The sequence below is a fragment of the Rhineura floridana genome, chromosome 6 (assembly GCF_030035675.1).
Source record: "Rhineura floridana isolate rRhiFlo1 chromosome 6, rRhiFlo1.hap2, whole genome shotgun sequence".
NCBI lineage: Eukaryota > Metazoa > Chordata > Lepidosauria > Squamata > Rhineuridae > Rhineura > Rhineura floridana.
Window position 1 is genome coordinate 64,284,728 of NC_084485.1, and position 22,662 is coordinate 64,307,389.

Consider the following 22,662-nt stretch of genomic DNA (forward strand, 5'->3'; position numbering starts at 1 on the left):
GAATATATTTTAACAATCCTCAGTGTTCCCTGAGAAGAGGGATTGATTGTTAAACTACTCTAAGCACTGTAGTTTTGTGAGGGAAATAGGGGTCTCCTAACAACTCTCAGCACCCTTAACAAACTACAGTTCCCAGGATTCTTTGGGGGACGCCATGACTGTTTACATTTAAAGCAGTTATCATACCACTTTAAAGAACAGATGGGGCTTGGGTAAAAGTCAGATCCACTGGAATTAAACTGAGCCTTGAAAAGCACATAGAGTTGAAAGAGAGGGTGAGAAAGAGTGTCACTCTTCCAACTTCCTCCTTCAACTCTATGTAGTTTTCAAGGGAGAAAAAGGTAACTACCCATACCACCTCAGGACCAAGGGGGAAGGGCTCAGAGGCTTTGGGGCACCTGGAGAAGACCTCAAGAGCACCATTGCATCCATAGGTGTCACAATGGCAAACCTTGCCCTAGCCCTTGCTTATGCCAGTTTAAAGTTTTTTGGGACTCAGATTATTTCAACAGTGAATGTGGCAATGAACATACACATGCAGTCATTATCCATCACAATAAGCTTGCAACTGCCACTATGCAGCTAATACACAATGTATAATACAAACCTCTCCCAACAAAAGCAAGAACAAAGGCAAGCGCTAAAAGACTGAAGATCCTTTAAAGATATAGCTGAAAGCCATGGAGATGAAAAGACAGGCAAAGATGAAACTGACCTATAATTTAATTTTCAGTACCTTTGTGATGAACTATATCCAAAAGAAAATAAGAAAAAGAAAGGTATGGGCTGCACAAAAGAGCAAATACCTAATAAAGTAATAATCCAATGAGTGTCTAGTGTCACATGTTTTCCACAATTCAGATGTTTTACTATAGTGAACACTGGAGAGCTTTCCTCTGTCAGTCAATCTGCTTCTGAAGCTACCTAGGACTCTAACTTGCCCTGTATTGCTGGTATCCAAAGGTTACACAAGCAAAAGGCAATTTACACAACCTATCCATAATTGATAGGTTACTGGATGATGTACTTGCATGTGTGAACTATTCTTTACAGCAGGGATGGGGGACCTCCAACTTGCAGTCCTGATTACGCCTGGCACAGATCCCAATTTGGTCCACAAGGCCACTTCTCCAAAACCATCCCTATCTGCCCCACACCTGTCATGTGTGGCATCAGCTGTGCAGCAGATAGAGATGTGGCTGCCAATATATAAATGGAAGCCTTAAACTGCACTCCAGATTGTTCCTTGGAATGAGAGGCTTGCTGTCATCACCAATCAGCTAATCTGTGGTAAGAGCAAACCTGCTGGGATTGGCTGTGTTACAATCGCACAGGAAACTCAGTAGCGTACCCAACCCCTCCCCAAAGCAGGGATTCAAATCATTGCCTATCAGCTGACACACAGTAATTTTGAGCTTGCTGGGTCAGCTGTGCTACCAAGTTCCCCATGCACAGCTGACCCCTGCAAAAAGCAGAACCTGAAATCACTGCCTATCAGCTGATGGCCAGTAACTTCAAGCCTCATCTGGGCTGGATTTTCCTTTGTAGCAAGGCTGCAAAGACATCAGGTGGGTGGTGCCCAGGATCCCACCAGATCCCACTGGCTGGATCCAGTTCCCCACACCTGCCTTAGAGACTGCCTACCTGAGATATTGAGGTCACCAGATGTGTTCAATTAGCAAATTAGCAAAACGTTCTTTGAACAGATTCTTCTGTTTCCAGTGATCTCAGTTTCATTTGATGTATAGTTATATTTTGGTTTGGACATATCCCTTCTTGGACAGAAACAACTTTGCCATGATCTATTAACATCAGGATTAGATCATTGCATTGTGTTGTACATTACAATACCTTTGAAGCCCACTCAGAAAGTTCTACCCTTCTACCCTTGAAGACTGCTCAGAAAGTTCAGTTGGTCCAAAATGTGAAGACAAGACTGCGAATATCATCATCCAGAAATCCATATACAGTACACCAATCTTTCAAGATATATTTCGGCCTCTAATGTGTTTCCAAGTGCAATTTGAAATGCTAGTTTGAATGTAAAAAAACCCTAAATGGTCCAAGAACTCTGAAAGGCTATTTTCTTCCTTATGAGCCTGCCTCCTCCCTTAGATCTGCATTAGAAGCCTTACTCTGGGTCTGCCAGCTTTCTGGGGTTTGCTGAATGTGTCTTTTCTGCTCTGTCACCATATCTCTAAATTCACCTCACCAAAGAAATCCACTGTTAGTATTTAGACACTAGATTAAGACCAGGGGATTTGCCCTAGTTTCTCTGATTATTTCCTCCCTCTTGCTGCTGAATTTTTTCATGTTGCAACGTGTGGTTTTCATGAATGTGATTTTCTTGTGATTACTTTGTAAGTCACTTTGGACATCTCTCCAAAAAGCAGGGTATACAGATGTTAAGTAAATAAATAAAATAAAAGCACCCACACTGTCCCTGAATTTAAGCAAAAGTAACAATCGTGATTTTTTTAAAAAGTTAATTACAGCAAAAAAACCTGGAGCTTGCCATCTAGAAGAAAAGTTTAGAAACAATGAAATGGGTAAAAAAACCAAAAACCTTCTGTTGCCTTTCCCTGCTTCACACCTTGCCCCTGACAGTCTCAGTACCCATTTACCCAAGGAGAAACTCTTAAAATCTAAATCAGCTTACACTTTGCAGGGAAAATGTCCTATCTCTAGAAAATTAATGGCTGGAAAAAATTCGCTTGGCATTGTAATAGTTGCATGTGTTAATGAGTTCAATGTAGACTTAAATACTGTTTCCAGTAAGGAGGAGTCATACATATGGGTTGTGGGACCACCTAAAAGGGGGAAAAAACCATATCCGTATTTTGGCAATGTGGTGGTGGACGCACAGTGTTTCCCCTAGAAAGCTCTTTAGCTATGAGCTGCACGACTTGCTTTGTCCCACCAGTCACCAACACTCACCATTCCATGACTATCAGGAGACATTTTCGACCCTGGTAAAGATTTTCATAGACATCTATAATCTTCACAATATGGGAACACTGAGATGCCCTCCAATGCAGCTCCACCTCCCTGCGAGCTTTCGGACAGTCTTGCAGCATCTAGAGAAGGAAAGGGGAAAAGGTAAGTGTGAGAATTATTTTCCGCCTTGATTTAATTAGTTTGGACAACACTCTTGACTAACAATTAACATCTTATCAGTAATCATTATCCCAGGCTACAGTGGGATAAAGTTTGCTTCATGAAGTAGTTTCCAAATTTGGGACTTGGATTTCACACAATCCACAAAAGAACACCCATCATTTTACAAATGTAACATACTTTATAAGTCTTCACATTTGTCATGTTCACAACTGTTAGGTGGATCATACTTCCCATTTGACAGACCGGGAACTGAGGTGACCCCTTCGAACTCCGCCAATTGTGTGTCAGCTCAGGAGAGTTGCTGCAGCATGCGTTATTGACAGGGCAGAGCTAGCCCCACATGTTCCCACAGATCCCTTGTGGATTGTGTGAGTTCAGCACTGAACACTTGAGCCCCCTCAAGTCAGGTGTGGCTGGCGTGTTGCTGTGGTACTGTGGCACTGCCCTCCTGACACCAGCATCGCTGCCACTTGCTGAGATGGTGCAGGAGTGAGGTTGGGGCTGCATGGCCGCAGCATCAAAACCAATCCAGCGCTTACTACACCTGTGAAGCTCTTGTCTCTCTGGGCTGCCCTGCCCATGCCCCATCCTGATATGTGGCAGCAACACTGCTGTTGGGAGAGTGGTGTGGCACCATTTCACCATGCCAACTACTCCTGTTTCAAATGATGAACACAAAGTGCATTAACAGGATCCAGTTCAGTAATTCATACTGAACATTCTAATGTATTAGGGTTTTTTCCACTTTATCCCAGGAACTTTAGGATGTTACCATATACCTTCTCTCTAATTCTCCCCCTCAAAAAACAAAAAAAGACCACCAACAGCCATCACAAAAGGTAGATTAGATGAAAGATGATCAAAGGCCATCCTGAGAGCTTCACAAACAAGCAGGGACTTGAACCAGTCTATCATCAGACTATAAAGGATGAACTGTAAATTCAGAGGACGCTGCATTTGAATCCCTTAAGAATCTTCTGAGCAAGTTACACCATCAAATATGAAGATATGCACTGCCATCTAGTGGTGAATGGGTGCAACCCATATCACTTGGTTTGGGGCCAGTTTGGGTCAAACATGCAAATTCCATCTTAGATGTAATATGCAAATTCCATCTTAGATGTAATATTAGAAATTAATATGCTTAATTTAGTCCAGCAAACAGCAATTAAAGACACATTTAGCAAAACATTTAGCAAACAGAGACTCTCCTTAATTATAAACAACACAGGAAATAACAATCAAACTAACCAGTGTAAAGCCACACTACAACCAGTGAATAGTTTCATTTGCACTATGAATAGGACAATAATGACAGAAAATAATGGCAGAAAATAATATGACTTTGCACCAGACGGTCAAGCCTCACACTGGTACATCCGGTTCTATCTGCATTAGATCCCCAAAGCCTTTATTTGTCAGGCAGAATGGAGAATTAGGCAGAGCCAGCGGTTGCTTTCTCTGTTGCTTTCTCAATATCGATGCCTAGAGCTAGCTCAGCTCTGTCAATGATGCTGTGAACCTCAAGCCAACATGTGATCAGCTGAGTCTGACTCCATTATTTATGCTGTCATTCAAGAGCAGAGAACCTTTGGCCTGCCATATGTTGCTGAACTACAACTCCCATCATCCCTAGCCATGGGCCATTCTTGCTGAGGCTGGTGGGAGTTGTAGTTCAGCAACATCTGGAGAGCCAAAGTTTCCCCACCTCTGTCATAACTGATTGATTCTATAAGAATCTTTTTAAAAAAATGTTCTCCCTGAAGAAAGGAGTAAATCTGCTACACTGCATCTTGCAATGTCAGACCAAATATGTGGGCTGGATAGAAAGGAAGCCCTGACAGTCTTATTCGAACCATGCTGAGTTACACCATGACAGGTGGGTTACACTGAGAAGGACCCAGCTGATGAAGCCTCTGTGAAATGTATATATTAGATGGGTGGAAGTACACCAAACTGTCACCAGCGTCACTGTAGCTTACCTGGGCTGGAGCAGGGCAAGGCAGTGGTGGTGAGGTTGAAGCTGTGCAGATGCACCAGCAGAGCCAGTCTGGTGCACCCATTGGTGCATCCATGCAGCCCCATTGTTCCTCATCCCAATCCTATCCAGGTAAACTCTGGTCCACTCTACACCAGCCACTACTAGAAGTAGGTATATCCATCCTCCACTTTGAACTATCCCTTTAAAACTAACCATCAAGTTATAAGAAGCCAGAGTGGTCCTTCCTCTCTTAGCTTCTAGTTCACAAAACTAGCAGGTTGGGCATGATTTGCCTAAAGTTGCAGGAATTCATTAAGCCCCAATATTTCCCTGATAATTCAATCACTTTTAACTCCATCACAGCCACCAAGTCTGAAGATTAGCAAGGCCACCTATAGGCTATATGACCCATTTGCTCAGAAAGCTAAAGACTGCACTATGGACAGGAAGCAAAGCTCAGACCTTCCCAAGAGCAAATTCAATCCTGGAAAGTGATAACAAGCAAGAAAGCCCCTTGCTCTCCAATAGTGCAGATCCAACTATTTATTTATTTAACTCAAACCATTTCAATACCACCCTTCACTAAAAACTCCAGAGTGATTTATAACTCATAACAATAAAGCCCATTAAAATCCAATAAATACAGTAAAAACAACAACAACCACAGTAGCAATGCATTGAAAATTACTTCTGGAAAACAACTTTGTTATAGGGCCTATTGTGCCACCTAGTCACTGAGATTAACCAACAGGTTTCACACCCAGAATTACAATACAAATCTAGGCTTCCCCTCAACCTAATACGACTTGTGTCAACCAAGTTCCAGGCAGGACTTTTAAAAACAACAACATTGAAATAAATAAACAAATAATCAAATATCCTAACAAGTATTAATATATTTCAAGGTTTTTAAGGAATGTTTTTAAGTCCTGGCTAAATATCAATAATGACATCTCACCAGGGAGGGCATTCTATTCTAATCTATTTATTTAACACAATATACTGCTTAATCATCAAAACCTTTAAGTAATTCTATAAGCAGGGGACTCTTACTGAGAAGGCCCTGTTGCAGTTCAACACCAGCCAGGCAGCACCTAGAAGTGACACTACCAACCGGACCAGGGCCGGTTCTAAAGGGCAGCCAGGTGGGGCACTGGCCCGAGGGCCCCTGGAGCTACACTCACCTTCTGCGATCCATGGCAGCAGCCGCAGATCACAGAGCAGGAACCTCCACCCGCCCACCATTCCCTCGCCCCACCTACCTGTATCCTGCCTTTTAGCATTGCCCTTAATGAAGATGGCAGCCGAGGTTTCCCTAAGATGCTAAAGCCCCTGCCGCCATCTTAGTTGATGGCAGAGATGCACGTGCATAGCACGCATGCGTGCCATCAACCAAGATGGCGGCGGAGGCTTCATCCCCTTAGGGAAACTGTGGCCACCATCTTGGTTACTGGCAATGCTAAAAGATAGGCGACAGGTAGGTGGGGGGGCATGGGGGGCCACACGTGTGCACGCCCACGCACGCACACACCAGGGCCCGGGGAAAGCTGATGCCCAAGGGCTCCGGCATGCCTGGGGCCGGCCCTGAACAGGACCTCCCCTGCCAATCGTAAGGTCCAAGATGGTTGATATTGGGGGAGACCATCTCTTAAGTACTTGGATACCAGGCCATTTAGGGCTTTGTACACTAGCATTAATCACTTCAACTGGTTCTGCTAGCTCACTGGCAGCCAGTGCAGTGCTTTCAGGACTGGTGACGCATGGTCCTGTCTGGCTGTCCTACTCACCAACCTGACAGCTGCATTCTGCACCAGTTGCAGCTTCTGGACTATCTTCTAAGATAGCACCATATAGTCCAGGCAAGTCACCAGAGCATGGACAACTGAAATTTATTTCATTTATTATTTGGTTTATATCCTGCTCTTCCTCCAGCAGGAGCCCAGGATGGCAAACAAAAGCACTAAAAACAGTTTAAAATCATAAAAATAGACTTTAAAATACATTAAAACTAAACATCTTTAAAACATTTTTTAAACCTTTCAGGACATTTTTTAAAAGGTTAAAAACCTATTAAAAAAAGGTTTAAAAACATATTAAAAAGCAATTCCAATACAGATGTAGAGCTAAAGAACCAGTCTCAAAATGGGCTACTCTGCAGATTTCATTTTGTTTTGTCAAAAAAGTGACAGCCATTGGATAATTTTGCTATTATACTCATCGGGGAAGGTATTTATGTGACAGAAGAGAGAGGCTCAGGAGAGTCTTTTACACCCTTCCTTGCCTAGCTGCTCCTACCTCCCCTACAGAGTAGGCCAGTTGGTCCCAGACTATCTGGTAATTGCTGCAATCACATCCCTCTCAGCTCACAGCCCCCCAGACAGGAAGAGATTTTGGGGTGACCAAGGAAATACTAAGATTCCCGAGATCTTAGGAACACTGCCCCGTGTTTCCCAAGCAGATTCCTTTTACAATTTACCGAGAGAGTAAAGTCACCCCACATTCTCCCGCCTTCCCCAGAGATGCATACTGGTCCCCAAATGATCTAGGCACATGGGAGTATTTGGATACCCTGAGAGTCTAGGAACCTATTCACAAAGACTCAACTGCCAGATTATAGAACATTTATTAAGAACAAAAGGAAAATGAACAGGACAAATGGACAAAGCAAAATAATGAAAATAAAAGGAGCTTTTTAGCTCATCCCTATCTACTCTGGCTACTTACAACTAGGCTTTGGTCTCTTCACAAGTAACACAGCTTCAATTGCCAGTTGCCAGTTCTCTGATGGTCTAATGTGAAGGACCCTTTTCAGTCCCTTTTTTAAGGCCCTTTCACACCTTTTGGGATCTGAGGGGGAAGGTGATAACCACCACCACCACCCATGTATAAGAAGATGGCTATCACTGGAGGAAACTGTCATCAGATTTCTCCATCTCCCTACCTTACGTTATAACTTGTAGATCTGGAGAATTTGGTGGATGTTACATGCTGGGCTGGGTTAGCCAAAATGTAGGGGCAGAAGACCCTGGATTTTCTTCACATCTAGTTCTGTCAAAAAAGTTAGAGTGATAACAATTTGGTAATTTTGCCATTATATTTTGCCCATTGGGGAAGGTATCTGAATCTTTGGAAAATGAACCAAAGAAAGGCTTCTTTTCAGATGTGAACAAAAGTGACATGTCTGCCCAAAGCTCTGAACTGAAGTGAGTTCAGAAGTTGTTGCTTTTTCTGTGCACCACCCCAAGTATATATGTGAAGCTTAGATTTTTTTGCCCCAGTGTGTATCAGTTTACACTGAGCTAAGTTTTGCCATTTTATAATCCATTTACCCAGTTTGGAGAAATCCTTTTGGAGCTTTTGTGATCCCTTTTTATTTTTACCACTCTGAATAATTCATTCATCCACCTCATGGGTCACCCCTAACTCTAGAATAATTTTATTATTCTGCCACAGAATACTTTTTGCCATTTTATACAGCATGTATCCCTCTGAACAGAGAGCCAGTGAGGTGTAGTGGTTAAGGTGTTGGACTACGGTTCAAATCCCCACATAGCCATGAAGCTCACTGGGTGACCTTGGGCCAGTCACTGCCTCTCAGCCTCTTGAAAACCCTATTCATAGGGTTGCCATAAGTTGGAATCGACTTGAAGGCAGTAAATTTACATTTTATCCCTCTGAACAGAAACATTTTTCAGCTTCTCCTGCAGGAGGAGCCCATAGCTTTAAACAACACCCCTTCCTTTTTTTTCTGAGGAATTGTCTGTCAGCTCAGCAAGTCTTCCTCCTTACATTTATGTGTAGCTGGGAGCATAAACAAGACAGCGTTAATTATACACTACAGGCTTGCAAATACAGAGCATTAAGGAGCCTAAATTTGGAGCTGTTGATGGAGCCCAGACTAGATACAAATCTCTTTGAGACTGTGCCCAGGCTCTCCATGTATTTTGCCTTTTAGTTTTCCAATAGCAAACCTCAGAAAGAAAGTTTTATACCACCTATCATAAGATAGGAACCCCTTCCCCACTGAAGGAAGGAAAGTGCCCTTCATACACACACTCTTAATTTAAATCCTTGACCTACGTCAACATTTGACATGTAATATTGTCAAAAATTACCAACTAGCAACCATGGCTTTCGTTTCTGCATGGAATATAGTGTTATCTGAATAGTGGGAAAATGTGTGGGTCTACCATTTCAGATTGTAGGTCGGGGCTCACATGACAATGCTCCTCCATGCCAAAAAGAAAAAAAAGTATCCCTCCACACAAAAACTAGCACATCAAGGAAGAAGAGTTCTAGTCTAGTCTAGTTTTCCTGTAGTGTTTATGTTTTGCTTTGATCAAGTGGGCTTCCACCTGCAGTCTGAATTGGTAGACTCCAGATATAGGCTTACTACAGTTTGGGTCAAAATGGCCCTATTTTGCTTGTGGAGCACACTAAACAGACAGAGAGGCGATGCACATAAAAAGGGACAAGATATTAAAACTTCTAAGCATTTGTTTGTTTTTGTGTTTGTTCATAGCTTTGAATTCATTTACTTCTATCACACATACATGCATGCATGCAGTAGCAATTATCTGCTATATGCGAATGGCACAAAAATCACATCTGTTAACCATGGCAACCAAGTTGCACCAATTCTTAGCAGGAGCCCTAGTTTATGGCGCAAGTAATATCATGATGCAATATGCTTACATCCTATTACTGGCCTTTTCATGTGAGACAGCTGACAAACCAAGTTAATTTTGAAATGCTCTTCTGTTATCACATGGCAAGCTAGTCATTTATAGCAGCTTGGTAAGTGATGGCAAAAACTGCCCATGACAACATAAAAATGTCAAAAGAGAGGTGGTCTGTGGTGGAGTAGGGCAAAATCACCCAAGCTAGACATCATATGATAATAGCTATCACACATTGAAACGTAAAGACTTTACACTGGTTTCAAATTTCAGATCATTTCTTATGGCCAAAGACCAGCACTATAAATTATTAAAACTGTAAAAACATATCAAGTTATTACAGGGAAGAAACACAGAGTTGCAACATGAAATACCGTAATGGTATTATACAAATACCCCAGGAGAATTAAGCCAGACCTCCACTACCACTCACCAAAATGAACAGGCAACAAGCCAAATCTACCATTCCTCCCTATACTCCTCTTACTGTTTAGGACAACTCCAGATGAGATTATACCCGGGGTGGGTGGGTGAGGGGAGAGAGAATGGATTTGGCTTAGGCGCCACCAAGAGGATGGAAATGGATATGCCCAACAGTCAGCAAACAACTGTTATAATAAACTTTTACTTGACTACAAGAGACCCAGACCTAATCTAGATGTCACTTCCAAGCCTCCAGCTGTGCTGTGGGCAATTTTAAATCCAATACAGATATGTGCTGGATTAAAGATTTCCTCCTCCATTCCTGGGTTTCCACTGACTATCGTTTGCTAAGACACCAAATCGGGCAAACATGGTTAGGGTAAAACCATAATTTGAAGTGGAACTGCAAAACATGGCTTAGTACCAAGAATACAATTTCTGGCAAATTATAATGAATTTCAGTCTGTGCAGCTTGAGGATGTTGACAAGATCCTTGGAATGGTGCGGGCGACCACGTCTGTGCTGGACCCTTGCCCCTCTTGGCTGGTGAAAGCTGGCAGGACCGGAACCGCCGTCTGGGCCAAGGAGATGATAAATGCCTCTTTGAGAGAGGGAGTGGTCCCTGACTGCCTAAAAGAGGCAGTAGTGAGACCACTCCTGAAGAAAGCATCCTTGGACCCAGATAATTTGAACAACTATAGACCTGTGGCGAATGTTCCGTTCCTGGGCAAGGTGCTGGAGCGGGTGGTTGCCGGCCAGCTCCAGGGGCTCTTAGATGACACTGATTATCTTGATCCATTTCAATCCAGTTTTAGGCCCGGTTTTGGTACCGAAACAGCCTTGGTCGCCCTGTATGATGACCTTTGTCGGGAGAGGGCCAGGGGGAGTGTGACCCTTGATCCTTGATCTCTCAGCTGCTTTTGATACCATCGACCATGGTATCCTTCTGGGAAGACTCATGGAGTTGGGAGTTGGGGATACTGCCTGGCAGTGGCTCCGCTCCTACTTGGTGGGTCGTCACCAGAGGGTAGTGCTTGGGGAACATTACTCGACACCCTGGACTCTCCATTGTGGAGTCCCACAGGGATCGGTACTGTCCCCCATGCTCTTTAACATCTACATGAAGCCGCTGGGTGCGGTCATCAGGAGTTTTGGGGTGCGTTGTCATCAGTATGCTGATGACACGCAACTCTACTTCTCCTTTTCATCCTCCTCAGGTGAGGCTGTTAACATACTAAACCGTTGCCTGGCCGCGATAATGGACTGGATGAGAGCGAACAAACTGAAGCTCAATCCAGACAAGACTGAGACGATGTTGGTGAGTGCTTCCCCTGCCCAGATGGTGGATGTTCATCCTGTTCTCGATGGGGTTACACTCCCCTTGAAGGAACAGGTTCGTAGCTTGGGAGTTCTTTTCGATCCTTCCTTGTCACTGGAGGCCCAGGTGGCCTCGGTGGCACGGAATGCTTTCTACCATCTTCGTTTGGTAGCCCAGCTACGTCCCTATCTGGACGGTGATGACCTCACCTCTGTTGTTCATGCTCTGGTAACTTCTAGATTGGACTACTGCAATGCGCTCTACGTTGGGCTGCCCTTGAAGATAATTCGGAAACTACAGCTAGTCCAGAATGCAGCGGCCAGACTGTTGACGCAGACCAGAAGGTCCGCTCATATAACACCTGTTCTGGCTCGTCTGCACTGGCTCCCTATTTGTTTCTGGGCTAGATTCAAAGTGCTGGTTTTGACCTATAAAGCCTTACACGGCATGGGACCGCAATACCTGGTGGAACGCCTCTCCCAATATGAACCTACCCGTACACTGCGCTCAACATCTAAGGCCCTCCTCCGAGTGCCATCTCATCGAGAAGCTCGGAGGGTGGTGACTAGATCTAGGGCCTTTTCGGTGGTGGCCCCCGAATTGTGGAACAGTCTCCTTGATGAGGTGCGCCTGGCGCCGACGCTGCTATCCTTTCGGCGCAAGGTGAAAACCTTTTTATTCTCCCAGGCATTTTAAAGTGTATTTTAATCTGTTTTTAAAGTGTATTTTAACTGTACTTTTTATGTTGTATTATGATGCTGTTTGCTTTTTGTTGTTATTTGTTTGTTTTTGGTTTTTGACTTTATTATATTTATTGTAATTATATATTGTGCTGTTTTTATCTCTTATGTACACCGCCCAGAGAGCCGTCAGGCTTAGGGCGGTATATAAATGAAATAAAATAAATAAATAAATAAATAATGAAACCTAAAAAGGAGAAGATAATTAGCAGAGAAGGAACTGTGGTTTGGAAGGTCATCTGCATACTGACAAATTTAGTGAGCTCTTGTTCTAAATTCTGTGCAGGTAAATTAAATTCTATGATATTTCTTTGGGATCTTATATATTGGCGCCTTCAAAAGCCCCACCTACTCTGCCAAGACACTCCTATCACATTTTCCCTAACATTATTTTCCCTCACAGGTCCCCCAAATAATTATCCGCTCAAAAAATTAATTACCCATCAGATTCCCCCTAGATCTACCCCCTCCCCCAGCATATGCCTCTTTTCCCAAGGAAAGACAGGAAGCAAAACCTAAAATCCCTTTAGCTGCTTCTGTGTCAGCACATAGGCTATACGTTTCCGGGCCCAATTCAAGGTGCTGGTTTTGACCTATAAAGCCTTACACAGCACGGGCCCACAATACCTGATGGAACGTCTCTCCCGATATGAACCTACCCGTGCACTACGCTCAACATTGAAGGCCTCCGGGTGCCTACTCAGAAAGACGCCCGGAAGGAGACTACAAGAAAGAGGGCCTTCTTGGTAGCGGCCCCCGAACTATGGAACACCCTTCCTGACGAGGTACGCCTGGCGCCTACTTTACTATCCTTTCGGCGCCAGGTGAAAACCTTCCACTTTGCCGAGGCATTTTAATATTTTTAATATTTTTAACATTCTAGTATTTCAGTATTTGTATTTAATGTTGTATTTGTTAGTTATATGTTTTATTTGTTTGTTGAATTGTTGATATGAGAATTAGATGGTTTTTTAATATTGAAATGTGAACATATATTTTTATTTGTTGTACACCGCCCTGAGAGCTTTGCTATGGGCGGTATAAAAATTGAATAAAATAAAATAAAATAATTGGAGTCAGCGCTTTAGCCCCAAAAAAGTTTTTTTAAGCAGTCTTGTTCATGCACATGAAAATTAATTTTTCATTATTTTTTGCCCCTGGCACATCAGGTGTGTACCAAGTGGCAACCTGCAAGTAGTGTTACAGTACAAACATTCACACTGCTTAGCTCACAATGTAAGATGGATAAGGGAGGGGGGTAGGGAGAATGGAAATGAGGCAACTGTATTATCTTGTTGACCAAGTGACACTGCTGCCTTTTGGTGTTACAGTTCAAACCCCAAAGGTTTTGTTAAAAATCCTCCACTGAAGGCAGATAAAGAGGCTTCCCTGGAGTCCAACCTGCAACAAGCAATGCCAGACCAACACGTCTATGACAGCTTGTGGAAAGAATGCAGCACATGGCCAGTGGAGTATGCATGAGATAGAGCCAGCCACCAGGCATATACTCAGCACAGGGTCAAGAGAAGGAGGGTGTTGGTTGAGGCAAGACACAGACCAAACACTGTCAAAACCTGCGTATTCTACATGGGAGGAGGGAGGAGAGGCACACACCAAGAGTTACTGGAACTTTGGAATGCAAGCAAGGCAGAAGTCTTTGCTGCAAATAAAAAGGGGGAATGAAAGAAAAAGCTCCTCGGGATCAAAAGCTAATCCTGACAATCAGTGAATGCATGTTCCAACAGCATTTAACAATCCCCCTTTAGAGACAGTAGTGTGATGTCCAGGGCTGTGTATACTCTGCACTAGTGTGATATTTTTATTTTATATTATATAAAATTATATATCAGGCAATGCAAATTTTGTGCCAAGAAAAACTGAAATATGCAACTTATCTAAATTGTCCATATTTAGCAGATTTGCATTTTAATGCAAATAATGAGTAGTGTTCAACTAAACCCTTGTGGTAGCGCAACAATGTCAACTAGCGCACAGGGATTTCCCCCTTCCCCCCAAGCACACCCTGCGCTGTCCCCAAATCTGCTCCAGAGGGATGGGGAAATCCCCAGAACAGATGTAGGGGGTACATAGCGAGGGGAGAACGTTCTGTTATGCAAGAAAAAATCCTTGCACTGATGGAATGGTTCAACTCAACATGACGTTGAATACAACCCAATATATTCTACTTATTGCTAATCATGGGGCTGTGCAAATAACTATGCAGGGCACTGATCTCAAAATATTTAGTTTAACCATGTCTGTAGCTTCCAAGCATATATTCACAGCCATAAGGGCTGTTAACATGCTTTTTAAATATGAAAGTTGAATATGTTAGGCAACTAAAATTCAACATATACTGGTCCTTTTCAGATATTACAGTCAAACCTGGCCCTTTATTTCCCACAGCAATGGGCAAAAAGTACCCACTTGAGCACATGCTGGAATTATTGCAGGAACAGGCCCCTCTCATGAGAAATTGCTTAATGAGCTGGCCCCATTTAATTTAATAAAAAAGGGGGGGAAAGAGCAGCAATAGGATTGCCTTCTATAAATATACTTGAAGGGCTAATAAGGAATTAAACTAACAGTTTAATTTTTTTAAGGAAAAGGACAATTATGACACAAGATCCTTTTCAGATGTTCCAATCCCCCATGTGATTAGAACTAAATGAGGGAAAGTGGGAACAAGTATGCAAGCTCCATCCTCATTACCGTTCTTGTAGCCCTCCACCAGTTGGAACCATTTGCAGCAGGTGTGAAGAACCTTTGGCCCTCCAGACTTTGCTGAACTACAGTTCCAATAATCCCTGGTCACTGGCCTGGTTTGCTAGAGCTGATGGGAGCTGCAGTTCAGCAACATCCGGACAGCCAAAGATCCCCCCCATTCCTGGTCTCTAGTGTGGATGGAGCCTGCTTTTCTCCTGTAAGCTCCCCATGCAGCTCAGAACCCTTGAAGATCTGGGTTCCAAACCACACATTTCAGTTCCCCATTTCAGAAGTTATCCCTCCAACTTCTGATGGAAACAGAGTCAGTGCCTTCCCTCCTCCATTGACCTGATTCACATGTAATGGTGACTCAAACCATGGCTTAATGCAACCATGTAAGCTCCCAGAGAGAAGACAGCTGCAGTTTTGTCCTCCTCTGGTCTTGCTGCTGCTGTGCTATTGTGAGCTAAGTCATGGTTTGGCTTAGCATTATGTCCAAACCCAGAGTTGTAGTTTTATCTTGCTCCAGTCAAACCACAAGGTGTAGCCAGGGTTTGTTCTATAGCTTGCTACTCATGGTTTGTCGGGGGGGGGGGTGAAAACATAAGCCTAGGTTTGGATGTAATGCTAAGCCAAACCATTGCTTAGTTCACAGGAGGAGTAGGAGTAAATCAGCCATGATCTTTTCTTCAGGAGCTTGTACGTTTTTTCATTCATGCTAAACCGTGATTTGGCTTAGCATTACAAGTGAACTGGGCCATTTTGTGAGAGATTAGAACACCTGAGTATGGCTAATGGTTAATATTTATAAACCTGACATTCTGTTTGTTTTCTCGTCAAGGGTGATAACAACTGCCTGCAGGTAAGCAGCTGAGAAGCAAATTGTAGGTACCCAGCACTATCATTACCCTGGACTTCATTTGGACCCTGGACCAGAAAACCACACCAAAACAGTATGACAGCCACACTCAAGACTCTCATTTATACCTTCTAGCCCTCTCACTAGGAAATAGTAACTGACACTATCATCTCTCTTTGGGAGTTAAAGATTCCAGTTATAAAACTGCCAATGCACAGCATCTGTGGAGGGGAAACCTGGGTGAACAGAACAGAAAATGATTATGTTCATGCAAATACATCTATGGGGAAAGGGAATTTCATGTGGTGTGTTTATGGACAGAAGAGTGGGTTGGACTCAATCATTTTTTACTTCCCTTTTATCTGACACTGTGATTCTATGACCTTGTGTTGTATTTAAGAACCTTAGAAAAGCAGATTTGATCTCATACAGCCCCTGCGAATATGATGAACACGATGTTCCCTAAAAACAGTTTTAAATATGATACGGAAACAGGAAGCACTAACACTATAAAAAGAAAAGGAAACAATAAAGTCCTAAGAGGCTAGAGGAAGTCATTGCATAGCTTTTTTGGAACAGGGTATGAAATGGGGAGATCCCCAGGCCACCCACCCAAAAAGCATGACCTTCAAATTGGAAGTCCATGCTATCAAAATAGTTCCCTTACTATTAATAGTGTACATGCCAAAGCTTAGTGCTTTCCCTTCCAGTCATTTGGGGCAGGGGCAGGGAGGAAGCTTTTATTAAAGGACAAGCAGATTTTCTCAAAGGGAAAGTTTCTCAACAATATGTATAGCATTTTTTTCTTTCCCAAACTGAAAAGTAGAGTCATTTCTCTTCAAACACTCCAGTCTACCAAGCCCAGTGAAGCCCTTTTCACCATGTATCACTGGAGAACTCTGATGGGCCCAGTTTCCTTGTACCTATTAAGCATGGAGAAAATATTTTCCATTGACAAGAGCTGGACAGAATAATCAGCCAGCCAGGCTTCTGTAACCTGAGTTGTAGTAAATAAACACTTAAACAATAACACTTGAACCAACTACTTGTAACAAGACAGGATACTCTTTGCCATCTGCAGTTACTCTCAAGTTTTCTTCAGCTTTGTCAGGCTTAAATTCTACAATGTTACAAGATAGGAATTGAAACAAATATATTTGGAAACAAGAATAAATGTCCTCCCAATTGAAAAATGTCCCTTTCAAGAAGAGAGCTTGCTAGATGTCTCTTATTGAAGCACTCATACATGTTTTCCCCTAAGGCTGTCTTTTATCTCAAGAGTATAACAGTAAAGCAAATGGTTCTATCTTAAGAGCAATATAGCTCTGTGGCATCTTATTACTGGATCTATTCCTCTCCATCAAACCTTTACAAAGCACAGCGGCAGAAGGGAGCACCCCAAGACTTGGTCCTTAAAATTCATTTGACTGGTATGGAGAAAAAGGACATTTGTCCAGTTAGATCCAGAAAGACTGCAGAGATCCCTTTATTCTGATCAAGAACATACTGTGAAGAAAACTATGAATACACTTACACAGGAAACAGTTCTACTGCAGCCAGTTTCAGCATAGAGATGGCAATTAATAGGCAGTTAGGCTTCAGGGAACCTATTTTCAAAATGCTGCATCAAATAGACTAACCACTGTTAATCCCTCACTTGGGAGCTGCCAGGATTAGGGCCTTTCATTCAGCACTGCAGACCATTAATTAAACACACCACAGGTGACTATGCATAAAGCCACTCTATGAAATCACTTAGAGCTAAAACTACACAACAAAATGTGATTCAGTGCTTACAAAATAATTTGAAAGACTGAAGAAATCACTCCTGCACCATCCTTGTTATTTAGATTTCTTTGCCGTCCTATCTAAATGGTTCAAGGTATGCTACAGTTTGTTCTTATTCTTGCCTCATGTCCAAAACAAAACTCTTACTCAGTCTTCATCAACTTGATGCCCACCAGAGATTTTGGACTACAACTCCCATCAGTGCTGGCTGGAGATGATGGGAGTTGCAATCCAGAACATATAGCGGGCACCAGGCTGGCAAAGGCTGCTCTCCCCTATTATTTGGCATTGGCTCTTATGTTTTCTTCAACCTTATACAAGTCACCTGAGAGCCAGTTTTATATAGCAGATTTGGTTTTCTCTGCTCCATACAAACAATCTTAGTCTTTCTAGCTGGGCGTACAATGATGTAGAAGAGTGTTAAGTGTGGACAGGGTGATGAAGGATATTGTCGACTTCAATTCACATTATCACAGTGGGGCATTTGACAGCCACAAATCAAAGAAATTACTGCCAGACAGGTGTACAACTGCCTGGTTTAAATAATATTGTCCCATGAAGTCTGGCTGTCATCCTCTTGAATCATCTTCCACCATCTAGTAAAGACTTACTTTATCTGGAAAGCTTTTGTCCTGCCAAGCAGATAATGTTTTTATCTATAGCTTGTTTTTATCTATTCCACCTCCATCAAATTTTAATTGCTGTAAGCCTCCCTGAATGTTGTGTATGCAGGGTAGAATGCTGTGAATCAGCCCAAAGGCCACAACCTCTCCTGGATAACCTTCTATGGACTACATGCCAATGGTTGGCAGGGCCAGAGGAAACAAGTGGGTGAAGCAGTGGGCATGACTCGTTTGTTCAGCAGGCTATTTTCCAGACACACAAACCCAGAGGTTTCTTTCTGTACATACAACTCAGAAACTCTCCATCTTCCCTCCTTCCCTCCAAGCAAGAGACACTTTCCAATCAGGAAAAAGCACTTGAGGAGGATGTAGAGGAGGGGTGAGGAGGGGGTGTGGCTTGAGGACAGTCTTGACCATCAGATAGAGAGGTCTGGAGGGGCACATTCAGCCCTTGGGCCTGAGGTTCCCTGCCCCTGATATGATTGATTTTATTTATTTCAGTCACAGACCAGCGTGAAACATACAGTATAAAAATTATTAAGGAAAATACAGAGGTTCAGGAATAAAAATATATTTAAAAACCAGTTTAGGCTGGTGAGGCGAATTCATTTTAAAACCAATATTACATCTAAAATGAGTTATACATTTATCAGGTTACTTCTACAGCGTATGGCAGCAGCACAGAACCTAGCTACCTTTGCTGATATTTGCGGAGAGTGATCAGATCAAAGTAAGTCCACATAGAAAGCCTCCTCCCTGCCAGGTATGTTTTGTAGAATGGGAGTCAGTAAGTCAGAACAGAGATCATGGTAAAATACATGGTGGAGTAAAACGTGGCCCACTGACTCTACTACCCCTTCGTTGCATGGGCACACCCGCTCAGCGTGTGGGATTTTTTTAAACCTACCATCCAGAAGTGCCAAAGGTAGAATGTTAAACCTGGCGTGCGTAAATGCTTTCCTAAGCTTGGGGATGGTCAAGGTAGCTAAGTAGCGAGCGGGGGCAGCTGGTCTTAAATTGGACCTAAGATCAGGGTAGAGTGTAGCCTGGGCTAGATTATTTGAAGATCTATATCTAAAATACGTTGTAAAATAGCTGATTTTGCTCTCGAGTAACCAAGAGTGAAAATAGAGGAAGTGGAGAAACCTAGACTCAGTAACTTCTTGTTTAATGACCCCCTCCATTTGGACTGAAAAGCATCAGACAACGTAAGGGGAGCCAAGCCCACAGGAGCAAACGTCATTTTTAACCAGAAATTTATTCTGGCAATCCAAATACACATTTCTATTTTGGTTAGCTGGGCTTCTAAGCGCACAATGGAATTGGGCACACATCCCAGAATACCAAGAATAGCTCGCAAAAATTTGGTTTGGACGGATTCTAAAGGGGTGAAGTTGCCATAGACACATATTTGTGATCCATAAAGCAGCTGAGCAATAACTTTGGTTAGAAAAATCTGAATTGCTGAAGGGACATATTGACACCCTTTAGTGTAAAAGAAGGACAAGAGTGTCTTCGTAGTTTTCTGGGCATTTGCGATAGCACTCTTTGCTTGAAGTCGCCACGCTCCAGACAATTGTAATATTAACCAGAGGCATTTAAAAGAAGCTACCTGATCTATTGGGTGCCCATTTATCTGCCAACAATGCTTGACCCTTTTTCGAGAGAAGACCAAGACCTTGGATTTGTCATAATTGATTGTCAAGAGCTTTTCCCTGCAAAAGCAGGCGAGAGCACTTAGCAGACATCTTAGTCCAATACATGAAAGATATAGAAGGACTACATTGTCGGCATAGAGGAGGATAGAAAGGGGCCTCTGGGACAATGTGGGCTGGTGAGAGCAGGCTGGGGTCAAGCTTTCAACTAAGGAGTTGATATAGAAATTAAACAAGGTAGGGGCTAAAATGCACCCATGCTTGACTCCCCTAAAGGTGGAAATGGGATTAGATAGCTGGCCGGCACTGTTGCATCTTATTTGAATAACGGTATTATCATATAAAGAGGGTATAAGTAATAGAAGACGCCTGTCAATGCTAGAGGACTTGAGCTTCGCCCATAGTCTATCTCTGGGTATCAAATCAAACGCCAGGATGATGGGTGGGTGGGTGAGCAAGGCAGGCATGAGGCGAGCAAGCAAGCAAAGTGGGAGAGCGAGGTGGCCCAGGTGACCCATGGAGGAAGTCAGGATAGGCTGGGGTAGCTCCTCATCAACTGTCCTGCTCTGCTGTTGCTTCCCCCTCCCCTCCCCTCCCCAACAGCCTCAGTGGAAGAAGGCAAGGAGGAGGGAAGCGGTGGGAGAGCAGGACAGTTCATGAGGTGCTTCCCCGGTCACTCTCCACTGTTTCCAGGTCACTTGGCCGGCCACCTCCGTCCTCCTCATAGGAGAAGGTCTAAAGGGGAGGAAAGGAGGACACTTGGTGACCCATTTGGGAGAAGAGGATGCTTGGTGACCAGTTTGGGGGTGGGGGCAGGAGAAGGTGACAGTTGGTGACCCATTGGGGGGGAGGACAATCTGTTTGGGAGTCTCTGGATGTGGGTGTTTGGATGTCCATATGTGTGAGAGTCTCCCTGTATGTGTTTGGGAGAGTGTATCTGTGTGTCCCTGGGTGGGTGGGTGTTTGAAACTTGCTGAGGGGGAGTCCCTGGGTGTGTTTGTAAGTCCCTGGGGGGGGTTGTGTTGGCATTCACAGAGCCAGCAGTTGGCCTCACAAAGTGGTAAGAAAGGGTTAAGCAACTCCCAGGCAGAGCCAGGGAGATAATGCGGCTCAGGTTGCTGCAATCAAACAGCTGCAGATACTAATGAGCTCAAGGCCCATAAAACAGCAGGAGAAAATGTGTGTGGTGTGGGGGAAATTTGGAAGGAGTTATCTGTGAGCGGAGGCTATCGAAACTGTTGCTGTCGGGGACTGTTGCTGCTGTGTATGCTGTATGCTATATGCACCAGTAAAGTATTCTTTGCACTTAGACCGCTGTTTATTATTGCTACTACCCTGTGTCTTGCACTACCACAAAAACTTCCGCCAACAGGTTGGTGCACAAAGTGCCCAGGAGTGAAATTCTTTGTGTAGAAAAAATGTATAGTGTGAACTGGCTGTTCATAGCCATACTTATTTCCCCTGCATTACCATTTACTAGCATAGCACTAGAATGTTTCCAGAATAGATATAGATATATGGCAGCAGGGCCTATATACCAAGAGCTTAATGAATGGCACTAGTTGTTTAAAACAAAACAAAACAGAGGAGCTACCCAAGGCAGGCACATGAATCAGCATTTACCAGCTGGAAAATTCAAAAGGCAGGAAATAATCTAATTATCTTCCTCCATAAATAGAAGAAAAGAAGAACATACACCTGCTTTCAAAAGGTTACTCAGAGTTCTTTTGAATTAGCACAGTGTGCTATTAATGAACTGAAGGACATAGGCCACCATTACCTCCACAGGTAAGAATAAGATACCTTTGTGAAGGAAATATTCAAACACCAACATAGGTCCTCTAAACATATTGAAAGAGCATTTCCCTCACAGATGAGTAACCTCACAGCCCACTGGCACATATACAATGCAGGGATTCAGCCCCAGCAGATCTCTTTTTAGAAATCAGCAAGTATTTGGAATTGATTCTCAAAATCTTGCCATGGGAATAAGGAATAATCCAGCCTGAGAAAGGAGAGTTTAGAGAGTTACAATCAATACTAAAGTTGTTGTGACAACATTTGCTGTTCTTTAGGAGAATGCTCTCAGCCCATAATTCAAACTGAGTAATAACAGCAGGATCTTTAATTCTCAGTCACATTAATTCCATTATCTTTCAGTCAATGTTTTGGTTATGGTAGTGGATGGCAGCAGAGCTACAAAAGCCTTGGGAATTAAAGGAATGTCCCATTTTGAGATTAATTGACTTTGAGGCAAGAGAATTATCCTTGTTCCTAATGATAACTACAAGGGCATGTTTTAAAGTAAACGGTGGACAGTTATGAACAAGCCAGAACCAGAAGAAATTGCAGTCTTATTATAAGGGAATTTTGTAATCACACAATGTGGCCAAGACTCACTACATGGCATTTGGAGAGTCACTTTGGCTATACGTAACACTATGAGTGAATTTTATATTGAGTTAATAAGTAATAGTTTCCCTCAAAGAATCCTGGGAAACACAGAAGAAGAAATGGAGAGATTTTTCACAGATGTACAGGATGAAATTGATCACACACCAGAGCATGATTATGCTCTGATAATCATGGGGGACTGGGATGCAAAAGTAGGGAACAGAGAAGAACTAGGAATTGTGAGGAAATGGGGCTTAGGAGATAGAAATGAAGCAGGAGAGAGACTTACTGAATTCTGTGAAGCCAATAACTTGTTTCTTGAAAACACATTTTTTGAGCAACCAAAAAGACGACTGTACATGTGGGCATCACCAAA

At 43.1% G+C, this 22,662-nt stretch overlaps 1 protein-coding gene across 4 annotated transcripts in view; it reads right to left on the reverse strand.

The window, feature by feature from the left end:
• The window catches only part of MAPKAPK2 (MAPK activated protein kinase 2), a 139,820-nt gene that overhangs the window by 33,041 nt on the left and 84,117 nt on the right, over positions 1-22,662 (reverse strand). For 3 of the 4 annotated variants that reach the window (XR_009763471.1, XM_061632091.1, XM_061632093.1), the window contains exon 2: positions 2,938-3,077. Coding sequence is in view for 3 of the 4 variants with exons in the window: in XM_061632091.1 (XP_061488075.1) it covers positions 2,938-3,077 (140 nt within the window). In the remaining variant the exon portion in view is untranslated. Of the gene's footprint in view, positions 1-2,937; positions 3,078-17,192; positions 17,275-22,662 lie in introns of those variants that run through there. The other variant, XM_061632092.1, reaches the window with a different exon arrangement.